The sequence below is a fragment of the Anolis carolinensis genome, chromosome 4, assembly GCF_035594765.1.
Source record: "Anolis carolinensis isolate JA03-04 chromosome 4, rAnoCar3.1.pri, whole genome shotgun sequence".
Taxonomy (NCBI): domain Eukaryota; kingdom Metazoa; phylum Chordata; class Lepidosauria; order Squamata; family Dactyloidae; genus Anolis; species Anolis carolinensis.
Genome location: NC_085844.1, coordinates 56729016 through 56753589, shown reverse-complemented (window position 1 = coordinate 56753589; position 24574 = coordinate 56729016). Strand labels below are relative to the sequence as shown.

Sequence of the window (24574 nt, the reverse complement as noted above, 5' to 3'; positions counted from 1 at the left end):
ATCCAACCTTTGCTTATCCAATGTTCTGTATTATGCAACGCAGTCTGCCTCTTAGTAGTCAATGTTTTTGTAGTCAATGTTTTCAATACATTGTGATGTTTTGGTGCTAAATTCGTAAATACAGTAATTACTACATGATGTTACAGTGTATTGAACTGCTTTTTCTGTCCATTTGTTGTAAAACATGATGTTTTGGCACTTAATTTGTAAAATCACAGCGTAATTTGACGTTAAATATGCTTTTCCTTATTCCTTCCTTATTATCCAACATTTTCAATTATCCAACATTTTGCCAGCCCGTTTATGTTGGATAAGTGAGACTCTACTCTACTTTTGAATATTGTAGGCCCTCCAAATTCGCTGGGGTTAGGGGTGGGAAAAACAAATAAAAAAAAATACATTTCTGCAGGAATCACTAGGTCTTCTACTGCATCCCTATTGGTCAACATCCAGCTAATAGAATTACACTGGAGGATCGAAATTCCTAGAGAGAACTTATTAAGCAAATCCAAAAATGAATTGACTGTAGTTTCGCAAAGGACAGCATTCCAAGTTCCCTATAGATCTGTGTTGCAATTATTGTTCTGTATCATAAAACATCTCAATGAAGTCCAAAACACCTGGAGGGCCCAAGTTTGCCTATGCCTGCTCTAGAGTGAGTTTTCCCATCTTGGGAGAACAGGCTACTTCTATTTAGAAATTTGATGTGAGTCTACTGCTCTCTTGACTGATAGGAGACTATATGCTACTTCAACGTATGCCCTGTTTTGAGGATGGGGATGTTTAAGTACACTTTCAGCAGGGCTAGTCTGCAGAGCCTGTGATGTTGCAGTTCAACAACATCTGGAGAGCTGCCTTCAGTCACCCTGCCCTATTGTATATTTGCAAAAAAGCAATTATTATCCACACACCTCCACACAAAGCCTCAATCAAAAACCAGATAAGATTTATCTCAAACTATTCATCATTTGCAGAAAGGATGTAAATTTTACCTGAATGCATAGTTTATATATTGTTGCTCTGAGATACTAGGGAGGAAAACACAAATATTTCAGCATGTTTCTATGAGATTATGGCTAAATATTCCATGTTAAAAAATATCTTAGAAGACTCCAACACTGTGCGTGTGTATGGGCCTCCAAGTAGCCTGTTGAATTATGGCCTACTCATGAATTTCAAAGGCTTTTGCCTAAGCAAGGAATACTCAAGAGGCAGTTCTACCAGTTACTTTCCCTGAAATATAACCCAAAGCAGTGGGTATTTGTTGCCAGTCCCCCATCCAGGTACTAACTGGTGCTAGCCCTGCTTAACTCCCAATATCAGATGGGATATGGTGCCTGAAGGGTATTTAATCCTGATGTCAACATTTCTTTTTATATATAAATAATAAACTTTCTTCATGCCAATTCAAGAAAAATGGTACTATATCAATATCATTTTTAGTTGACTCTATTTTGGCAGCTCATGATTTTAGTATAGAAGCCCACATATGGTTCAACCAAGAGTAGATACATCTGTTAAATGTTATATCATACTTAGCTTGGACAGCCAACCAAAACAGAATTATTCCAGCCAGCCGGAGGGCCCATTAAGATCCAGTTTTAGGGCAAAATTTCCATCATTTCTGCACTGTGTTTAAAATAAATGGGTCGAACAGTGCTTTTATTATTAAAAAATATTACAAACCAAGCCTTCTAAAGTAAATCTGCATAGACAATTCTGCCCTCTGCATCCCTTTTAATGCCGCTGTACCCAGATGTTATCAAAATGTTCAGAAAGCAATTCAGCTACCTATGGGATCCAGATTCTTTCTTTCATTACTGCTGCCACTGGTTTGCATAACAATTACAAATCAGTGAGTGTCAGTAGATAAGTGGCTTGGAAACAGACCTATTTGCATAGCTTTCTGCAGCACTGCCACAACAATGTCCTTCTGCTCATATTGTTCCAACTCTCATGAATGTTTTATAGAATCAACAGCACATTTCAGAACAAAAATGGCTGGCAAAGGATACATAAACCTTCAAGTATTGAATTCTTAGATAATGCAAGTACCAAGCAGCATCTCACACTCATTTGTGTAGCTGTCCTTGCATAGGAAATATGTCAGGATAGAAAGAAAGCAATCATTCATTTCCTTATCTTCACAAACTGGCATTATTTTGTATCTTCCTTCCAGTATTTCACCACTGTCAGAATCTCTGCGATAAGGAACGAGGCAATGACTTTTAAGCTGGAATAAATGCTAAGGGAGCCAAAACCACACAACCAGAACAGACACATTCTCAAAATACTACATTAGAAGACTTTACAACCCCATTGTACAGTTGTTATGGCTTGTTCTTCACAGAAATTTTATCCCTTGAATGGTATTTGGGATGCAGAGAGAAATGTTTTAAATCTATAAAGGAAGCAAGAGTGGTTTTAAATTTAATTCATGGAAATTTGATGGGTAGAAGAGGAATCTGGAAGCCACTGATAGTTAAGTATCCCAGCTTCATGGTCTGTTTTGTGTTTTGAAGGAGAATCCATATTAGGACAATACATTCCTTATGACCAATCATAATACTGCAAAAATGTACAAGCTTTCAACTTTTCCAGAAATTCTCAAACAAACTTAGGATGAAAGAACAGAAACGTTCAACAAAATGCCCCCAATGTTGTGGTGTCTACAATTAAATTTAGTGTAAAGTGTAGTATCGTTGGCAGTTTTCAATCAATCAATCAATCAATCAATCAATCTTTATTACAGTCCAAAGACCCAAATTGCTCAGAAGGGAAAGTGCACAGCAGGTTCATAAACTGATAAGACCACTTAAAAACAGGACGAGTGCAATGCTAAATGCATATGCACAAGGTTAAAACACTGCAAATATATACACGGCAAGTTTCAACCTGGGTCTAATACAGTTCGTTGTCTTATCCTGGCTACCTCAGAGAGAAATTTGGCAACAGCCAAAGTCACATGGGGGAAATTAATACCCAGAAAAACTTTATGGAATTGGGCTGATCTACAGGGTAGGTTGCTCAGTAGTGGGTTAATAATATGTATCCGAGCCTGTTTATAAAAACTACAGGATAGTAAGATGTGACACATACATTCAACATCCTGGTTATTACATGGACAGTTTTGTAAGTATCAGGTTACACATAGAAATCTTTCCATTATCCTGGGCAAAATGCATAGGTTCCTAAGTTGGCACATTGCAGAAGTACAGAACAACATGATGAAACAGTCTTTACAGCAGAAAGTCTGGAAATCATATTTAGCTCATATTTTCCCACCCTCACCTTAAATGCACACAAAAATACATTACCTTAGAGAACTAGGGTTCCATGACTTGTGATAACCATTGTAAGCACCTATGAATGAAATCTGGTCAGTGAATCATATAGTAGTACAGCTGGGAACAACTCAAATTTGGCTCCAAGATAGATTTTACTGTTATTGTTGCTAAAATCTAGGAAAGGTTCAAACAGAGAGCTAGACAGGGGGAGTGTGTCCCTGTTAGTTCTCCTGGACCTCTTAGCGGCTTTCCATACCATTGACCATGGTATCCTTCTGGGTCGTCTCGCTGGGATGAGCCTGGGAGGCACCGTTCTACATGGCCCCAGTCCTTCCTGGAGGGTCATACCCAGAAGGTTGTGCTGGGGGACTCCTGCTCGAACCCCCTGGCCACTGACCTGTGGGGGGTTCCTCAGGGTTCCATTTTGTCCCTCATGTTGTTTAACATATACATGAAACTGCTGAGAGAGGTCATCCAGAATTTTGGAATACGGTGCCACCTATATGTGGATGACACCCAGCAATACTACTCCTTTCCACCTAAAGCCAAGGAATCTGTCCTGACCCTAAACCAGTGCCTGTTATCAGTAATGGATTGGATGAGGGCAAACACATTGAAACTTAATCCAGACAAGACAGAGGTACTCCTGGTCAGTCAGAAGGCAGATCAAAGAACAGGAATCCAGGCTGTGCTCCACACTTCCCTGAAGGCACAGGTACACAGCTTGGGGGTCCTCTTCGATTCACCACTGAACCTGAAGGCCCAGGCATCAGTGGTGGCCAGGAGGGCCTTTGCACAATTAAAACTTGTGAGCCAAATGCATCCATTCCTTGAGAAGCCAGATCTGGCCACAGAGGTACATGCCTTAGTTACATCCTGTCTGGATTACCGTAACACGCTCTACGTGGGGCTGCCTCTGAAAAGTGCTCGGAAATTTCAGCTGGTCCAAAGAGCTGCAGCCAGGTTGCTAACCAGGCCTGGATACAGGGAGCGGGCAACCCCCCTGTTGCAGCAGCTTCAGTAGCTGTCAGTCTGTTACCCGGCACAATTCAATCTGCTGGTTATGACCTTTAAAGCCCTGGATGGTTCAGGCCCAGGATATTTGGTTGACCACATCCCCTTGTACGAACCTGCCCGGGCCCTGAGATCTTTAGGAGATGCCCTTCTCTCAGTCCCACCTCCATCTCAAGCTCAGTCAGTGGGAACGAGGGAGAGGGCCTTCTCGGTGGCTACTCCACGACTCTGGAACTCCTTGCCCAGGGAAGCCAGAAAGGCCCCCTCCTAAAAGCTTTTTATTTGGGCAGGGCTTTCAAAGAAAGTTTTTAAGATCAATTTAGGGGTCCTGTGGTTTTAACTTTGAGTATGCATTGAATAGATTTGAATGGTTTTTAACTGTGAATTTTAAAATATTGTTTATATTTAATTTTGTTTTAATGTTTGCATATTTGTATATTTTAAATTGTGTACTAATGCTTTTATGTTAAGCTGCTTTGAGTCCCCTTTGGGGGAGATAAAGCGGGGAATAAATAAATATAAGAATAATTATTAATAACAATACAGTAATAATAATAACCTTCAGCAACACATAAACTATTTTGGTTTGTGTTTCATTTTCTACCTGGGTATGTATTTATTTTTCTAAAGATTGATCAACATTTCATTTTCCAGTTTTGTTCTCACTCTTCAGTGATGTTTACTCTCCAAATAATTAAAGAGCATGCATCTGCCTTCATTTGTTTCCAATTTCACTTTTAGTATATCATACAATTAAGCACAAAGTTGGGTTCATTCGTATACCTTTGAAAATAACACATAATAAAACTTCTGTTCCACATGAAAGCAATGCAAACAGACGCTGCTTGTGCAATTTATTGACTAATGTACAATGGAACAAAAGCCAGAAAACTGGGAAGATCAGTCCAAAACCCTACTAAAGTGAATAACAGCTAGCTGCAGAGATGCCTGGAAGCTCAATTTTCTCAGAATTGGTTTAGTTAAAGACTTACCAACAGACAGCACATGTATGAATGCCCAAAAGTAGCCATCTGTATCAAACTGAAATATAAAACATCAAGATAAACAGGTCATCCATGAGTTTCAAAAATTCATGGTTGCAAGAACAAAAATCTGACAGAAAAGACCACCACTTTGGACACATACTCTGCCTTGAGCCTCAAGGAGAGGTGGGTAATACATTATGATTATGATTATTTTTATTGTTATTATCAGCATCATCTACACTTTGAAATTAATTCAGCTTGACACCATTTTAACTGCCATGGTTCAATGCTATGGAGTCATGCGAGATGTAGTTTCACAAGGTCTTCTCTGCCAAATGGTGCTGATGCCTCAACAAACTTAAACTTCCATGATTGCATAGATTTGAGCCATAGAAGCTAAAGTGGTGTCAAACCAAAGTAATTCCACAGTGTTGGCCCATCCTTTGTCTCAATTTTAGATTTATTTATTAGTTTCTTCCATTCAATTTGCAGACTAGTCTATAGAAATCTTCTTGTCGAGAGGAGATGAATGGCAGGGTTACATTTGTACCTATCCTACTACGTAAAAAGGAGGAGATGGCAGTAGCAGTGGTTCTACCATACTCTGCCTAGAACTAAGAAGGTTGTCTACCAGTCTTTTTTAATGCTCACAAAAGTTTTAGGAGCTAAGATATTGTGGGGAGGTGGACTAGGAAACTCATCTATACACAGGAAATTCAAAATATCACTGGCCTTTGTGCATTTCCTTCTCCTGTTACAGTGGTTTGCGGGAGACGTTAGAGCAGTGGTTCACAACCTTTGGGCCTTCAGGTGTTTTGGACTTCAACTCCCAGAAATCCCAGCCAGTTTACCAGCTGTTAGGAACTGTGGGAGCAGAAGTTGAAAACACCTGGAGGCCCAAAGGTTGGGAACCACTGCACTGGAGTCATGGCTGATACATTACCATATCCTTCCTTTTCCTTTTCCCTTCTTCCCACTGCACTAAGAAGCCAAAGGCATTGATGGCATTACCATTCACCTCCTCTTCTTGGTCCTCTGAATGAGTCAGTCTAGATGCAGGGTAATAGCTTCACGCCTTCTCCATCTATGTTAAGCATGACCTAAGACTGCAACCTAATTTTATGAAGTATTAGGGCACACAACAGGGTATATTCTGAAGAGCTCAAATATCCAACAGTCAGTTTGATATATCTGTTGGATATTTGAGGAGTCAATTGAAAATATGCAACTATTCATCATCTGGGGGCAAAGCTCGTCAACGTTGCTTAGAGAGCACAACATGCAACTGGACTAGAGCTTTGACCACTATGTTTACAGTTTGTTCTGAAAACATCAACCAACCTACCTGTGGATCATACAAAGGAAGGCACCCTGCTGCCACCAGAAGAGTCAGCACTCTGTGTTGAAGAAAAATGCCACATGGCTATCATATATTGACATGTACCCTCAGCAGGCTTTTAAAGCTATTATTACTAACGTTAGTATTTCTCTCTAACACTGTCCCCAAGGAACTCTTCTTCACTCTTTATCTTTACTCATAAAAATACCACGAGCCCTTTGTGACCTGAGGTCCATGGTTCATCTGGAGATGGGCAACTATGGGCCCTTCTACGCCGCCATATAACCCACAATGTCAAGGCAGATAATCCACAATATCTGCTTTGAAATGGATTATTTGAGTCCACAAAACCATATAATCCAATTCAATATGGATTTTAGATAGCTGTGTGGAAGGGGCCTACCACCCCAAATGCCTTTGACCTATGATTCCCATTAAGCATAGCTAGCATAGTTAATTATCTCCAAGGCACCATCTAATCGAAGACCCATTTTGAAGCCACTTAAATGGGAAAAAGTGCATCTCAAAATCAGTGAAATGCAGTATTCAAAAACAAAACATGTATTGGCCTAGTCCTTAGGAAATTATATCTAATGGCCCAAGGAGAGATGGATGTGATTATGGCATCTGGCAAATCCTAAAGTTCAATCCATGTTAAGGCCACCTAACCAAGTTCTCTTTTCAAATCAAGTTAGGGCATTACTAACTTGACTCATTGCTTGTAATGAGACCCATGTTCAACAATCAATTTTCTATATATCTTGATGTCTGCATTCAAAGTTCCTATATATTTCACTACTGATCTTTTGTCTTGTGAGGAGCAAAAGTTTTTTGAATTGGTCATATCTGATACAAGCATAAGCTGTTTGATTAGTCAAGAGATACATTATCTGTGGAAGTCTATATATCAGGGGTCCTCAAACTTTTAAAGCAAAGGGCCGGCCCACAATCCTTCAGACTGTTGAGGGGCCGAATTATCATTTGGGGAAAAAAAACCAAACAAATTCCTATGCACACTGCACATATCTTATTTGTAGTGCAAAACAACAACAATAACAATGAAAGACTAATACAATATTTAAAAATGAAAATAATTTTAACCAACATAAACCTATCAGGATTTCAATAGGAAGTGTGGACCTGCTTCTGGCCAATGAGATAGTCAGGTTAATTAGGATTGTTGTTGTTGTGTGTCTTCAAGTCATTTCAGACTTTGGGCGAGCCTAAGTCCAAAATTATTTATTTATTCATTTACTACATTTATTTACTACATTTATATCCCACCCTTCTCACCCTGAAGGGAACTCAGAGCAGCTGTATGTACATACAATATATTATATTATTAGCATAGCACAATATTAGTATTATACATTACTATATTGAACTATACCACTGTACTGTAATATTATATGTAATATATAACATATAATTAATATTATTATATGGTATTATTATTAATATTATATTGTATAAAATGATAATATTATTATTAATATCATATGTATATACAATATATTATATTATTAAAACTGATATAAAAATATTATATTATAAATGATGGCAGGGGCCAGGTAAATGACCTTGGAGGGCCGCATCCGGCCCCCGGGCCTTAGTTTGGGGACCCCTGCTATATATCGTATACATTGAAACTTACCTACATATTTTAATGGAAGATATCTGCTGTGAAGAAAATAAAAGGTTATCAAAAGAGAGGAAAGATAACTTAAAGAAAGAAAAATATTTCATGTGCTTGGAACTTTTCTTGTGTTATTCTGTTGCATCATTATATTCCTGCATGGCCTTGATGGCTGTAAAAGGTAAAATGTTTTACTACATAAGTAACACTGTTATGTATGTATCTAGATTTTTAGATTTTTCAATATTGAATTTTTTATATTGTGACACCAGTACCAAAATCAGGAAAATGATATTGCATGGTTTCTAAAATACCTTCTAAAACATCGCCTAGGCAAGGATCAAATATATTATTTTATTTATTTGCATAAAATTACTATCTTTCACTTTTTGTTGCTGGAATGGATTAGTATCCAAATGATGAAAGTGGTTTTGCCTTAGCAGAAAGAGCTTCCATTGGCATAAGTTCGGGCACTTTTATTATTTCTGATCCTGCCTGTTCACTTAAGCTCCAGTTCTGAAAATCTGCTTTTGACCCTCTGGGGCCCCTTCAACACTGCCATATAAAATCCAGATTATCAGATTTGAACTGGATTGTATGGCAGTGTAGATTCAGATAATCCAGTTCAAAACAGATAATGTGGATTATCTACTTTGATTATCTGGATTATATGGCAGTGTAGAAGGGGCCTGGGAAAGAACAGTATGGTAGAAAGATCTACAGTAGATAGGTGCAGAGCCTGCAAAAGTTATTTTTAAGGACTTGAATTTTCAGAATTCCCCAATTAACACACCCATTGGCCATGCTGCCACCCATGCTAATTGACGAGAGCCTAAAAAACCCTTTCCAAGTTCTGAGTAGGAAGTCAACATGAAAATGAAGAAACCATTTCACTAAGGGTCCTTCCACACAGCCCTATATCCCAGAATATCAAGGCAGAAAATCCCACGATATCTGCTTTGAACTGGGTTATCGGAGTCCACACTCATATAATGCGGGAACTTCTGCCTGATATTCTGGGATATAGGGCTGTGTGGAAGGACCCTAAGGCACCATCATCATACGATACAGCTTTTGTTCTGGATATGCAATTTTTTTAAACAACTAAGTTTGTAAAAGGATTATTTAGCACAAATAAGAGAACATGGAGTCAATTTAACAATGTACACACCCTTGCTACAGGTATATTACTCTAAAATAAATCAATTTTACCATACCTCTTTCTGCACAAATGCTTCGATTCCACATGTTATAACTTCTGCAGCATTGTGTAAGGTAAGAAAGATAGGAATTGGCTGCCAGGAAATAAAATATGACCCATGAGATTATCAACTGTTATTTAATCATCTTTCTGTGAGGTAGTACTAAAAAGCAGGCATTTTCTGTCATATTCTGCAGAATTACAGAATATGACAGAAAGATGTATAATCTCTCCAACATGTGATTAATATTTTTCCAGTTGATGTAGATATAATACACTTAAAACTGAGTAGGACCATTTCTATATCTACATTAATTAACTTTAAGGTAATGAGAATTTAAGAAGCACATGGAGAAAGGAAATTAACCTCCTATTCTTATGTTCTAACATCTGTATCTTTTTGTACAGACTGCCATCAGGATAAATGCTTAAGCCAGGCATGGGCAAACTTGGGCCCTCCAGGTATTTTGGACTTCAACTCTCACAATTCCTAACAAATGGTAAGAATTGTGGGAGTTGAAGTCCAAAACACCTGGAGGGCCCAAGTTTGCCCATGCCTGGCTTAAGCTCTGGAAAACATGGAATTGAGAACTGAGAGAATAAGAGAAGCACCATAAAACTCAAAACAAAATGCTGCAGTTTTTAAAGACTCAAAGTCTTCTGGGAACCAGTGGAGTTTGCTAACAATCCAGTTGCTTTCCCTTTTTGTTAGTGAGAAAATGAAAATGAGACCAGAATCTAACATAAGCCTCTTGAATCGGAGCACAATCATCGGAAACTTCAGAACAAATGCTTTCCTAGGAAAGTTGACCCCAGACTTTACATTCTTCATTTTCTGCAGACATGTTAACAAACACACACACACATCCCCTTCCCCTCCCTTTTGCTAGTGGCTCTGCCTTGAGCCAAGAGAAATGTATTCTCCTGCCAACAATGGCTCCGGTTTGCCCAGCTCTGCTAACCTTCACCAGATGTTTATTGTCTTTGATGATATTCTTTAGTTACGTTATTAGCCTTTTATAATAAAGGAAAGCACGGTATGCTGGGCTTGCCAGCCAGAAAGAGCAGATTCCCATCCCATCAGTTCCACAATCCTACCAAAACATTTTAAGACTTATGATAATCTACGAGATCTGAATTCAGTTCCAGAACTAGACTATTTTTTTAAAAAAAGAGGAAGGGGAGGAAGAAAAAAGAAAAGAAAAAGAAACAGGCAGGCAGACATACAGAGCCAAACAGGATCCAATTCTACAGACCACAGCCTGGTCAGGACATAATGTTTAGCCAGGTTTATGATCCTTCCTGCTCAAGGACTAGACCAAAGGTCTATCTAGTATATTATTTACATTGAGTCACGGTGGCACAATGTGTTGAACCGTTGTGCCAACTGAACTGCTGACCTGAAAGTTAGGTTGCTGACCTGAAGGTTGCCAATTTGAATCCGCGAGACGGGGTGAGCTCCCATCTGTCAGCTCTAGCTGACATGAGAGGAGCCTTCCAACAATCACATCTGGGCAACATCTCTGTAGATGTCCAATTCTCACACCAGAAGTGACTTGCAGTATGTTCTCAAGTCACTTCTGACACGATTTTTAAAAAATTACACAGTGGTCCATCCGTTGCTTATGGAAAGCTTGGCAGCAGTAAATGACAAAAACAGCACCATCTCTCTAACATTACCAAGCAATTGATGCAGGCTGAGTATCCCTTACCTAAAATGTTTGGAACTAGAAGTATTTTGGATTTCAGATTTTTTTTCAAATTTTGGAATCTCCATATTTGCATATATACATACATAATGAGATGGGTGGGATGAAATTCATTTTATGTTTTCTCTATATCAATACACATAGCCTGAAGGCTCTACCAGTACCAGTAATTTTCTACAGTACATGGAATTAAATTAAGTTTCTGTACATGGAACGCCAGAAAGCAGCGTTGTCATTATTTCAAGACACCCATGTGGCTGATTTTGGATTCTGGAATTGCAGATAAAGGGTGCTCAAGCTGTACACAAAAATATATCACCTCTGGTATTATACATCGAACATATGCAACGTAACTCAGCAATGGCCTCAACCCCTTCAATTTATCCAGTTTCTTTAAAACCAAATTTCCAGTTTCAGCGATGTCTTCTGGCAGTGAATTCCACATATTACATAGACAAACTATGAAGATGTTTTGCTTGATTCGAGAATGTTTTTGTACTTTTCCTTTTGTACTACTGCTCATCAAATTCCAGAGGGAGTCAAGCAGTTGCGAATCCAAAAACAACCTTTCCAAATTCTATAAAAAGCAGCAGCTAAACTCATAATCATGGTTTGTTGATAATTCTGTGCAGGGATGAATTTCTAGCTTGCCTTTCCTCTAAGAAATGAGTGCCAGAAGCCATGATTTTTTTTTTTTTTTGCTGGAACATGACTCTGGTTCATCTAGCATTCTAGCAAGAGACTTCTCACCATTCCTGCTTCTCATGTAACAAGAAACAAATGATGGCCTGTGACTCTAACATCATCACCATTTCTCTCCTATATGATTTTTAACATCTTTGCCTGATAAAGCTAGTGAAGCTTCGGAAAAATTCATATTGTGTTTATGTTTTGGAGTTGGCCCAGTAAGCGTATTGCTGCTTGTAAATTTTGGACTTTGTGATATTTTGCTGCATGATCAAGAAGGCTACCCCTGAATATCCCCGCAACCGCTGCCACCTCAAATCCTAGCTGGTGATATTATTAAGTTTCATGCATGAAGTATCAAACAGTTTCCATTCAAACACACACACACAAACAGAACAGAATGAAAATTAAGACAGAAATTATAGTTAAAGGAGTTGTTCCCACATTAAGGTGGAAGGGCTTATTTCTTCTGACTTGCTTTGGAAGGTGGGGTACAAGACATTTAAACTAGCCTGCGTGCTTCTAATCAGCTGGACGCAAAGAAAAGTAGAGGATGAGCTCTGGAGGCACAACATTTCAGAAGAAAGGAAAAGGCTACTCTTTGTAAATTGCAACAACAAATCATTCAAGCATAACAAATTATAACAAGCACACAGCTGGCAGGAGAAGTGAACACAATCCTCTCCCCAGAGCTAAGACCACCAAACTTTAGTTACAAAATAACAGCAACAGCATTAACGTTGACCATAAAAAGCTATGTCAGACCCAACGTCTACAGATATCTTACCAATCTGGATAAGGCCCTGGAACCTGAATAAATAATGCCCACAAAAAGTGCAGAAGCTGGAAGCCACGACAGAACATCTGACCTATAACAACAAATCAAACATGCAGTTACAACTGTTGCATTACCATATGATGAAAACTGTGTGCAAGTATGTGCCTTCAAGGTACCTGTGATTCCATGCATTTCATATGTTTCTTTAGGCAATCCTCAGAGGTGATTTTGCCTATCCCTCTGAAATATAGCCTACAGCACTTGGTATTTGTTGGCAGTCCTCCATCCGTGTACCAAGCATTGCTGACCACGTCTAGCTTCCAAGATCAGATGGGATCTGGTACCTTTAGGGCAGGAATCCTCACTCAAACTATGTCCTTCCAGTTTGGGCCTCCAGTTCCCAGAATTCATGACCACTGAACAAGCTGGCTAATGCTTCTGAGAGTTGGAGGCCAAAATAGCTGGAGAGATTTAGTTTGAGGATGCCTACTTTACTGTATTTAGGCTCCACACTGAGGACTACCATGTCTAATGAAAGGCTAGAATCCTACACACAGGAACTGGAAGGGAGTGCTATTGAGTTAAATGGGGCTTATTTTAGAACAGAGCATATGTGTAGAGCATAAATGTGGTTTTTTTGTTTATCTCCATTGTTGTTATGTTGTTATGTCAAGTAGTTTACATTTTACTGCAATCCCCACACAGGGTTTTCTGGGGTTGAGAATGTGTGACGTGCCCAAGTTGGCCCAGTGGGTTACCATGACCAAGTCGAACTCTGGTCTCTGAAGTTTTAGCCTAATGCTTAAATATTACATCATACTGGATTTCAGGCTATTGGATTAATACCTTTGTTGTTCTTTTTTAAAAGCATTTACCATTTTACCTACACTTAAAGTACCCAAGTTCACCTAGCCAACTACAGAAAGCTAGGTGTATATCCTATAATACTGGTTGACCAGACAGTGACATCTATGCTTTCTGATGTTTCAAAGTACACAAATTTTGCTTTATGCACGAGATTATTTTAAAATATTGTGTATAAAATTACCTTCAAATTATGAGTATGAGATATGTATCAAACAAAAATTAATTTTCTGTTTTAATCTTGGGTCCCATCTCATTATGCAAATATACTCAAATACAGATTTCCCAAAGTCAGAAACAACTGAAATTCAAAACACTCCTGGTCCCAAGCATTTCAGTTAAAGCATATTCAACCTGTGCCTTTTACGGTCATTGGTCATAGTGGAAACTTATCTAAATCAAACTGGCATCTACTGTAATTCCACTGCTGCTAACTCGAAATCAGATGCCTACTCAGAGCGAGGCATGCAATTTCAGCTTCAACAAGAGTGGAAAAATAAAGCTCCAGAGCCTGAGAACTAGATCTCTGTGTGGAAAACAGAGATCATTGACCACAAGGTGAAGTCTTAGGCATCCCTGAAATGTCTGCATTTCTAACAAAGTCTTACAAAAATGTGTTGGAAAAGGCCATTAGAACAGTTCCCATGAGGTAATTGCAGGATTTCTGTGCTGCTAAGAGGACTCTTAATTTTTTCAGGGCAGGAAAAGAATGTCTAGCAGGACAGGAAATACTTGAATAGCAGTCCTCACTCTTACATGTCAAGCCAAACACAAATCAGGCTCAGAGACGCCTATAATGACTGTGCAGCTTGGGGTACTTATTCACAAGTAGACAGAAATTTACGACTTAAGTGAACAGGATAAGAAACTGCACCATATAACAATAACTTATTTGCAGAGCATTCATTATTATCTATTTGTTGTTACACTTCCATCACCTCTTTCTTACAGTGGGCAATACAGCTCAAATCTTCAAAATGTAAGCATTATTATTATTATGATTATGATATCTCACCCACTTCCCAGGATTCTAGACAAATGTAAAATCAATTAATCAGTTTTTAACATTCTTACTTTTAAAATACAGCAGGACCTTCCCTTAGCCATGGCCTCTATCTCCTCGGTTTCACTTACCTACATTCAAAACATATTCCCATGGAAGTGTCTGTGGGGCTCTCTGGGTCCTTCAGTGTTATTCTATATGTGTCTGGTCCAAGTCAAAATACAGGGTTTGCTATTATTCATGGTTTTAGGTATCCAAAGGGAATCTTGGACAATATCCCCCAGAGATATGGGGGTCACTGCCTTTTACCTGGATTAGGTCCCAAGACAGCTAAGAAAAGACAGACTACTGGGCTACAACTCTGGAGTCCAGGGTTTGAATTCTTGCTCAGCCATAGAAAGACATTTGATGACCTAGGATTGGTCACATTATCTCAGGGTGGAACTACATTGCTCTACATCCCAGGATCTAATCCCAGAATATCTGCTTTGAACTGGATTATATGAGTCCCCACTGACATATAAGCTGGGATAAGCATATCACCTGGGATCAGATCCAGAGATACAGGGCAGTGTAGAAGGGACCTTAATCTTAGGCCCCTTCTACGCTGTCATATAAAATCCAGATTATCTGATTTGAATTGGATTATATGGCAGTGTAGACAAATATAATCCAGTTCAAAGCAGATAATGAGGATTATCTGCTTTGGCAATCTGGATTATATGGCAGTGTAGAAGTAGCCTCAGAGGAGGCCAAAAATAAATCCCATCTGAACATATCATAGGCCTGCAAGTTAACACTAATTTTTTTTTTTTACAAACGTTGCCTGGTAGAGTAGCTATGTCTCTTCTTTTCAGATAAAGGTCTAGCTTTTACACAGGAGAAACATATTGGCTGAAGACATCTAAGGGGGGCTTCTTTGTTTGGTTGTAAAACAACTTCCCTTGGAGACCAGATTTGTGCTGATGCTGGCTGACTTCATTCCAGTTCCATGTTAAAGCACTCTTTATATTAAAATCCATAGCCTCATCCAAATCTAGGTGCCAGATATGTGGAAAGTTCAGGTCATGGGTCACATGCAGCCCTGAGCCCTGCTTTCATGGTCCTTAAAGCTCTCCAGACTTATTTTCCCATAATAAAACGATCCAGGACAATTTCGGGGGTAATTTTCATCTTGAAATGCTCCCAGGTTGCCTACAAACACAGCAATTTCATTCATACTCAGAGGCATCCAAAAACCCTCAAATCCTTAAAAATGGCTATTAATATTGGAAAAAGGATAACATCATGGCCAGCGAAGACATTGTGCCATTTCTGGTGTGCCTGGGAAGTATAGGTAAGGCAGGTGAGGATTGGCCTGTTTCTTCTACACCATACTTGCTCATGGATTTAAAAGTGTTTTTACTAATCAAATGATTAAAATGTTTTAGACTGTTCACAGTTTTTTTTTATTACATTACATTTTGATGTATTTTATATATTTTGAAGTGATTTTAATTATAACTACCTTGAAAGCATATGGTGTAGGACAGGATAAAAAATTTTGATAAATAAAAATAGCCAAAGTCTTCCATGCTTTGGCATATGTTGCTCAGTGCTGGTTTCAAAGGTAGTTTGCAAGTTGCAGTCCATGCAAAATTTAAGGCCTGTTTCTTGACAGTGGCCCTGCCTCAGCTGTATTATCTAAACAGGAGTCAGAAAAACTATTAATGTTGAACTTTAGAACCAGTACAGTAAAAAAACACTAAATGGTCCTCTGAGGACAAGGTTATTATTTCTGAGACTTGCAGTACTTGGATTCCCATCTTTAACACATCAGTACAGGTATGGAGCTGGAAATTCTAAGTTATGTTTACCTTGATTAGACTGACATCTAGTGGAGTGTTGCACAACTTCAAAAGCAGATTTAAAAACTATCAAAACTGTTATGTACTGCTGCTTCTCTGAAAAGGATAAATATAGCAATGTTGTAACCCACCTTAAGCCACAATAAGAGGCAGGTAAGAAATAAAATTATTTGTTTGTATATTTCAGTTTACTTCTTGCACATTTCCCCAGTGTGGTGTAGTTGTTTAATATTGGATTACAACTCTGGAGACCATGGGTTCAAATCTCTGCTTGACTGTGGAAACCCACTGGGCGACCTTGGGCAAGTCACTCTCCCTCAAGTTTAAGAGGAAAGTGAAGGCAAATCTCTTCTGAAAAATCTTTAAAAACAACCCATTATAGCCTGAAGAATGCTATAAGTTGGAAATAACCTGAAGGCACACAACAACGACAGAACTAAAACAGCCCAGAGAGGGCAAAATGTAGTGCAATAGCCTGCATGTCCCCTGGAAAACATTTAACCTGAGGTTTACAACAATCAAAACATTCTGGCTAAGATAATATTTTAACTTTTTTCAACTCAGTTAAAATACCTTGTCATTCTGCTATGTTTTACCATGTACATTTTACTTACTGTCAGCTACATGTTAAACCAAAGTAATGATAGGAATTAAGGATTTTTTTTTCTTGTTTAGACATCAGATTACATTTTAGCACAAGCAACCAAAATAAAAGATTTTTTAAAATACTGTTCATCGTTTTGAAAAATTATTAGGTAAAACAAATAAGAAGGCTGAGCATGCAAGTGATCTTATATAGCCCTAAAGGAAAAATAAACCTTTTAGTTGGAGATTTCATCTGATATCTAATGTTGGGATGTCTGCTTTAAGTGCTTGGTAAACCAAAACACCTGCAATATTGATATACAACAGTGTGGGAATGGAATATATAAATGCATATATTCATGATCCTGGGACACAATGCATACATTGTAAAAGCATTAAGGAAACATGTTAGCCCCAGCTCCCGACAACCTAGCAGTTCGAAAACATGCAAATGTGAGTAGATCAATAGGTACTGCTCAGACGGGAAGGTAACAGCATTATTTGCAGTCATGCTGACCATATAACCTTGGAAGCATTTATGGACAACGGTGGCTCTTCAGCTTAGAAATGGAGATGAGCACCAACTCCCAGAGTCCGACACGATTAGACTTAATGTCAGGGGAAAACCTTTACCTTTTTACCTCTGTTACAATGGGTATTTAGAAAATTAGTATGGGTTAAAAAAATTACCAATGTCAAAGCTTTTGCTACATTATGAGAAACACTTGCAAATGCATACACAAACAAAATCAAATAAGGTGACAGTGGATATTAATCAGAATGATGTGACACACTGAACAGAACTGTATCATTCTGATTACTATACTATATACTAGTATATACTATTATACTATGCAATTTCATTGCACCTTGAGCTGATGGAGATTTCCACCCAGCCGATCTTCCAGGAAATGTGTAGGAGAAATCCACCAACTAGTGTCTGCCATCTGAAATTGAAACATGCAATAATCACTTTCCTCCTCCAGAACAATTAACCTAGGTCAGTCATTAGTCATACTGTAGCCTTCCTCCATAAGTCACAGCTTGGGAATTCAGTAGAAACATCAATAAAATCTAGCTGTCGGTGAGAATTTGTGTAATTCAATTTGGTGCCAGGTCGCATGTTTGCATATAATGTAGTTGTCACTGAGCTAGGGAAAAGTGTGGCCTGACAAAGTCAATTTCTATAATTATCCAAGCTCCTTAATTTCCATCAATAATTTTCATTGTGTCCTTGGGCCATAGTCTACAATTAATGTGGAAAATTTGGTATGAAATTTGATGTACATTTGAAAAAAGTAGCATGCACTTGTTGAGTGGCCCTATACAAGCCACTGCTGTGACTCAAGGTTACTCTTCTCATATAGTCCTTTCATTAACTGTGCTTCCTTTCATCAACTATGTTGAGAGGCCAAACGGGTCCAACTACTTTTCTCTATGAACTGTGCCATAACTGTAACCAATGGTCAACAAATGAGTTTGCTTCCCCAGCTTATAAACACGCATACATCTCCTCCAACAAAAGGAGATGTTTTGGATTGTAAATCTGCTGCCAAGGACTATCTTCCTTATTATGTAACCAGTCTAAGAGCCTTTTCAGCTGAAGAACAAACATGGACAAAACAAATATGCAGTACAGTGTTGCCTTACTTATCGCAGGGGTTACGTTTCAGGACCATGAAATTCCATGAAGTAGGGGCACTATATTTATTTCAATATTTACATATTATATTAGTAGTTAAGTGGCCTTTCTCCCCTTTTCAAGCCTTTTTCCTGTGCTTCTTCCTATCCGGCGCCTGCCAGTTCATCCAGAGTGGCCCGGCTGGATGCCGATGAGAGGGAGGGTGAATGCGCACCTCTCAGGAAAAAAAGCGAAGCAGTAAGAGAGCGAAAAGCGAACAGGAAAGTAGGGAGGGAACACTATACAGGTTGATTCTCTCTTATCTGAAATGCTTGGGACCAGAAGTTTTTTTGGATTGTGGATATTCGGGTTTTTACTGAATATTGTATTTACATATACACTGTGACTGAGGGATTGTAGGAATGGGGGCTAGTCACACATACAGCCCCAGTGATTTTTTCCAATACTTGTGTGTGCTGGGTTATGATGAAACTGCTAATATGAGTGGTCATATTAGTGGCGCACAGGCAATTATATTGCAGAAATATCCAATGGCTATCTACATCCACTACAGTGTTCACTCACTAAATCTAGCCTGAGCAAAGAGGAGATATGGACTTTCTGTAGTCTTCAACATGTCAACAGTGTCTTTAGAAAAAGCCAGGAGATCTGTGAAAGATTTTCAGGATCTGTGAAAGATTTTCAGGATATCTGACACAGCAAAAACAATGGTGGAGTCTATGGGTTGAGAAGTTAGGATTCTTCGCATCTGTTCAAGGCAGACTGGTAAAAACAACATTCAGGCAACTTCATCAACACCAATGAAATATTATCAGCTACATGTGTACATCCAATTTCTGGACTTTTTCTGCAATCAGCTTCAAGAAAGACACAGGGAAGTAGTTCAGGAACTGCAAGTGTCCCTCCCTATTAATTGTGGCCATTTAAAATCCAACTTGAACAACTGCACAGATCTTTATGAATGCCTTCAAGATACTGACACATTGATGGAAGAGTTTGACCTGTGACGTAGAAAATGTTAAAGATTGCACCTGCAGAAAAACCATCAAAAGCATATCTTGTCTGTGATAGACAGTTTTCTTCCAAATGTGAAGAAATTTCTTCATATTTCTGCAACATTGCCAGTGTCAACAGCTACAAACGAAGGGTCATTTTCAACTCTTAAAACATTTGAGAACATACAAGAAGGACAATGGGCTGGACTTGCACTCTTGAGTGCCCACCGAAGTTCATCCATGTAGCCTGATTTCTGTCAAAGTGTATCCACACAGTTTTCAAATGTTTCCAACAGACGTTGTGGTATTCTTTTGTAACCACTAAATTACCATTTTAGAGTCATTTTCAGTTTTTTTTAGACATGAATCTTTGTAGCTAAAATAGAAATTTGATTTAATTAAGTCTATATAAAATATAGAATAAATCATAGAATTTAAATTATTTTGTGTTATGGATCTACTCTTCATAATTCGCTAAAAAAAATTAAAATTGTTTCAAATTCCCCCTCCAAATCTTTTCTGGCTATGGGCCTGCCACCATCTGCTTTTGACAGGAGTTTTGTATAAGTTAAGGCAGAGGAACTGGAGTTCTCAGTCCTGCGCTTCTAACACTAGTAATTGTGAAGGGCTGATTGTAGAGTATAATATCGCATAGTATAACTTAATATAACATAATGGTGATAATAAGGTTGCACAGGTAACACTAACAACTGTTAATGACCCTGCTTAGTTTCCAAATCTGTTGCCTTCAGGGTATTTAGATAGATAACCATATTTAATACTGCTACAGTTGATTAACAGAGATGAAATTAGCCTGACTTGATTATGACAACTAATTTACAATCTAGAGATCACAACGACTCACTGAGCTTTGTTTGTTATTGGTTTGATAATGTTTTTGAAGAGCTGATGAATTTTCATTCAGTAGGAGCTAACAGACTTAATTGGAGTCCTTGGCCAAAATCCAACTGTCAGTCTTGATAAAAACAGTACCATCTTACCCTTGAGATTTATATAAAAGTTGACTTACCATTCAGCTGCTGATTCAGTGAAACTATCTTACATTGGACTAATAATTAAATTTCGGTTCTTGGCTTACTGAGACTATCAGAAAATGATACACCCCTAGTAGAAGATGTGTGCCTATGGAATAGCAGCTTTGGACACACAGGAAGATAATGCTGAAAGCAGAATTGGGAACTTGCAGCAATACAAAATATAAAACCGTATCTAGGTAAGGAACATTGGAGGTTACATGAAATGCTAGCAGCAATTTATTGATTTAGGCTGCATCTACACTGTAGACGTAATGCAGTTTGACACCACTTTAACTGCCATGCTCAATGCTTTGGAATTCTGGGATTTGTAGTTTGGTGAGGCACCAACATTCTTTGGCAGAGAAGGCTAGAAACCTTGTTAAACCATAAATCCCATAATGCCACAGCATTAAGCCATTTCAGTTAAAGTGGCGTCAAACTGCATTAATTTTACAGTGTAGATGAACCATAAGACTCTTTAAAATTTGTTTTTAAATTGTACTTACCCTTGGAAAAGAGTAGGGTAGGTGAATTTCAAGACAGACAAGACATACTGGAAAACAAATGCCAAATCAAAGGACATTACTTACTCAAAATAAATACAAACAGGCAACAGGGAAAAAGTACTTTTTGTACCAATATTAATCATGTTGTACTAATATCATTCTGTTAAGACCCCCTCAGAGGTGGACAAATGTAAGCTATGGGCTGCCCCTGAAACTCCACAGGGACAAAAAAATGTTTCTTGCTCCCAAACGATCCAAAATGAGTTCTAAAGTATGTGGGAGGAATTTCCACCTGAGCCCCCTGGATGAAAGTATCAACAAATATGAAAGACAGGATTGTCCATGCTGTCAAATCGCCAATTTCACACTCTTTTTTGGTTCAACCACCCTACATTTAATGTCATCTCCAAATGTGGCCTTCTCATTACATATTTCTAAATATATTTGTTGTGCTGTGATTTGTCATCAAGTCAACATTGTTCTATGACAACCTTAAGAATGAGACACCTCCATACAACCTGCTCATCAAGAGCCTTACTCAGATCTGTGTTTTTTTGGTTGCACGAGTATCACGGAATGATTGATTGAATGATCCAATCTATCAAAGCATTGTGATTTCAAGTGATTAGACAACATGAAACAGAAGATATCCCACATGTCTATTCTTGTTATATACAAACAGGCATCTAACATTTGTGCTGTTGGTAGGACCACAATTTAGGTGATTTTGTTCAAACGGCAATCTTGTATATACTTATGTGCAAACAAATCCCAATGTCTCCAGAGTATAACTGCATAGGACAGTATTGTTTACACGTGAATTAGCATCTGCAGGCATCACTGCAGCTTCTCTGACAGGTATGAATTTGAAAACAATTTTTAAAAGGCAGCATCTAATCATGGAGTATATGGGGAAAATTGGTGAATGGGAGTAGTTTTAGGCTTCATCAGTTAATTAAAACTATGGAAGTAATTATACAACAGTTAAAAGGTTAGCACTTATGTATTTGTATTAATAAGGAAATGCAGCTGTTAACATATAATCACATCTAGCAAGTATGACACCATATATGTTTTCTGATGCATAATAATAATAATAATAATAATAATAAATAAATAAATAAAAACTTTATTTATATACCACCCTACCTCCATGCAGTCATGCCGGCCACATGACCTTGGATGTGTCTATGGACAATGCTGGCTCTTCGGCTTAGAAATGGAGATGAGCACCAACCCCCAGAGTCGGATATGACTGGACTTAATGTCAGGGGAAACCTTTACCTACCTCCCCAGGTGTGTGTGTGTGTGTGTGTGTATAAAAGATATATATATATATATATATATATATATATATATATATAGATAGATATATATAGATAGATATATATATATATATATATATATATAAAAGATATATATATATATATATATATATATAGAGAGAGAGAGAGAGAGAGAATTGTAATTGTAATTGTTAGTTGTTATAGTGGGCATGTATGTGTTGTTGAAGGCTTTCATGGCCGGAATGACTGGGTTGCTGGGAGTTTTCCGGGCTGTATGACCATGCTCCAGAAGCACTCTTTCCTGATTTTTCACCCGCATCTATGGCAGGCATCTTCAGAGGTTCTGAGGTTTGTTGGAAACTAGTCGAATGGGATTTGTATATCTGTGGAAGATCCAGGGTGGGAGAAAGAACTCTTGTCTGTTGGAGGCAAGTGTGAATATTGCAATTAGCCACCTTGATTAGCATTGAATGGCTTTGCAGCTTCAAAGCCTGGTTGCTTCCTGCCTGGGGAAATCCTTTATTGGGAGGTATTAGCTGGCCTTGATTGATTTATGTCTAGAATTCCTGTTTTCTGAGTGTTGTTCTTTATTTACTGTTCTGATTTTTGAGGGTTTTTTAAAAATACTGGTAGCTAGATTTTGTTCATTTTCATAGTTTCCTCCTTTATGTTGAAATTGTCCACATGTTTGTGGATTTCGATGGCATCTCTGTGTAGTCTGACATGGTGGTTGTTAGAGTGGTCCAACAAAGGATTCCCCAGGCAGGAAGCAGCCAGATCTTGAAGCTAAAAGGCTATTCAATGCTAATCAAGATGGCCAGTTGAAACATTCACATTTGCCTCAAACAGTCATGAGTTCTTTCTGTCTCCCACCCTGAACATTCTACAGATATATAAACCCCACTTGAGTGGTTTCCAACATACCTCACTACCTCTGAGGATGCCTGCCACAGATGCAGGCGAAACATCAGGAAAGAATGCTTCTGAAACATGGCCATACAGACCGGAAAACTCTCAGCAACTCAGTGGGTATGCATGTGTGCATATTGGTTTCTCTTTAGGTTGTTTGTTTTGTTTGCATTATATTGTACCTTATGAGTATTTAGAATATTAATTGGACTTTAATAAATACTATTTTTAAAAATAAAGCAATGCATTTCCTTTTGTTATCTCACTGTCACTCTGATATCATAGTACCATAAAGTTTTTTTCTCAGAATAGATGGCTTGGGAAAGAGGAGAAAAAGTTTTACCATTGAATACTTTAAAGCTGTTAGTGGGATATGGAGAAAGGGCGGTACCTTCAAATACAAGTTCCCTGTCCTCACCTTGTTGGTGAAATAAGAGGCCAAGAAGAACAAGCAGAAGGCGAGACCAGCTGCGGGTCTCTTTAAATGCATCAGTCAAAGCATTTCGTCGGTCCACGCAGAGGAAGTAAGGCGCTGCCTGCCTATGGCCATCTGCTCAAGGAACCAGGCAGAACGCAGCTGCCATGACAGGGACACGTTGCCGGTGCGTCTCCTCCAATGGGCGCAGAGGAAAAGTGCCAGGAACCGCCTTCTTAAAGGGGCAGCGCTCCTCTTTGGGTCTCAGGACAAGATGCCACATAGCCCAACTGCTCTCAACAGGATCACAACTTTTGTAATTATAGCCAGGGTTAGGGACTCCCGTGAAAGTGAAAAAAAAAACACAAATAAAAGAAGTGGGTTTTTTTTAAAAACCTGAAAGGACACCTTTCTAGGAATTTAGAGGATTTCCAGTAGGAGTCTATTGTCAACTAGATGTCTTCCATATAGCATTTTAAGGATGCTAATGATTTATATAGTGTTTTAATCGTGTATTTTGTATTGTATTTTATAATCTGGTTTTTATGTATTTATTTGTCCTATATGTGAAAGACCTATGGTCTAAGCATTAAATAAACTATCTATAGAAATCCCCAAGTCATCCAGCACAACAGGGAGGAATTTGACTATACAGAAGTCTAAATTAACAAACACATATATTTATATTTTTGTAATTAATATTTTGCAAATACAGGTACATTTAGCTACAATTTCCCGTCTTCCTTATGTATGGCGACTTTTGGGACACCCTGTAGAGTGGAGAACGTACAGATTCCTAGAGATAACATTTTAAGTCAAATCCAGAAACAAGTCAAAAGTGCAAATGC

The 24574-nt window shown here is 38.4% G+C and overlaps 1 protein-coding gene across 4 annotated transcripts in view; it reads right to left on the bottom strand.

The window, feature by feature from the left end:
• tmem241 (transmembrane protein 241) overlaps window positions 1-23937 on the bottom strand; it is a 52696-nt gene extending 28759 nt beyond the window's left edge. Inside the window, exons 1-10 of one of the 4 annotated variants that reach the window (XM_062980444.1) lie at window positions 23730-23934; window positions 21117-21163; window positions 17806-17883; window positions 12647-12728; window positions 9480-9557; window positions 8281-8306; window positions 6633-6684; window positions 5294-5342; window positions 3318-3363; window positions 993-1028 (exon numbers count right to left, since the gene is read on the bottom strand). In XM_062980444.1, coding sequence (XP_062836514.1) covers window positions 993-1028; window positions 3318-3363; window positions 5294-5342; window positions 6633-6684; window positions 8281-8306; window positions 9480-9557; window positions 12647-12728; window positions 17806-17883; window positions 21117-21163; window positions 23730-23801 — 566 coding nt within the window. In that variant the 5' untranslated portion in view covers window positions 23802-23934. Of the gene's footprint in view, window positions 1-992; window positions 1029-3317; window positions 3364-5293; window positions 5343-6632; window positions 6685-8280; window positions 8307-9479; window positions 9558-12646; window positions 12729-17805; window positions 17884-21116; window positions 21164-23729 lie in introns of all 4 variants that reach the window. The other 3 variants (XM_062980445.1, XM_062980446.1, XM_062980447.1) reach the window with 3 other exon arrangements.
• Window positions 23938-24574: the final 637 nt, after the last annotated feature.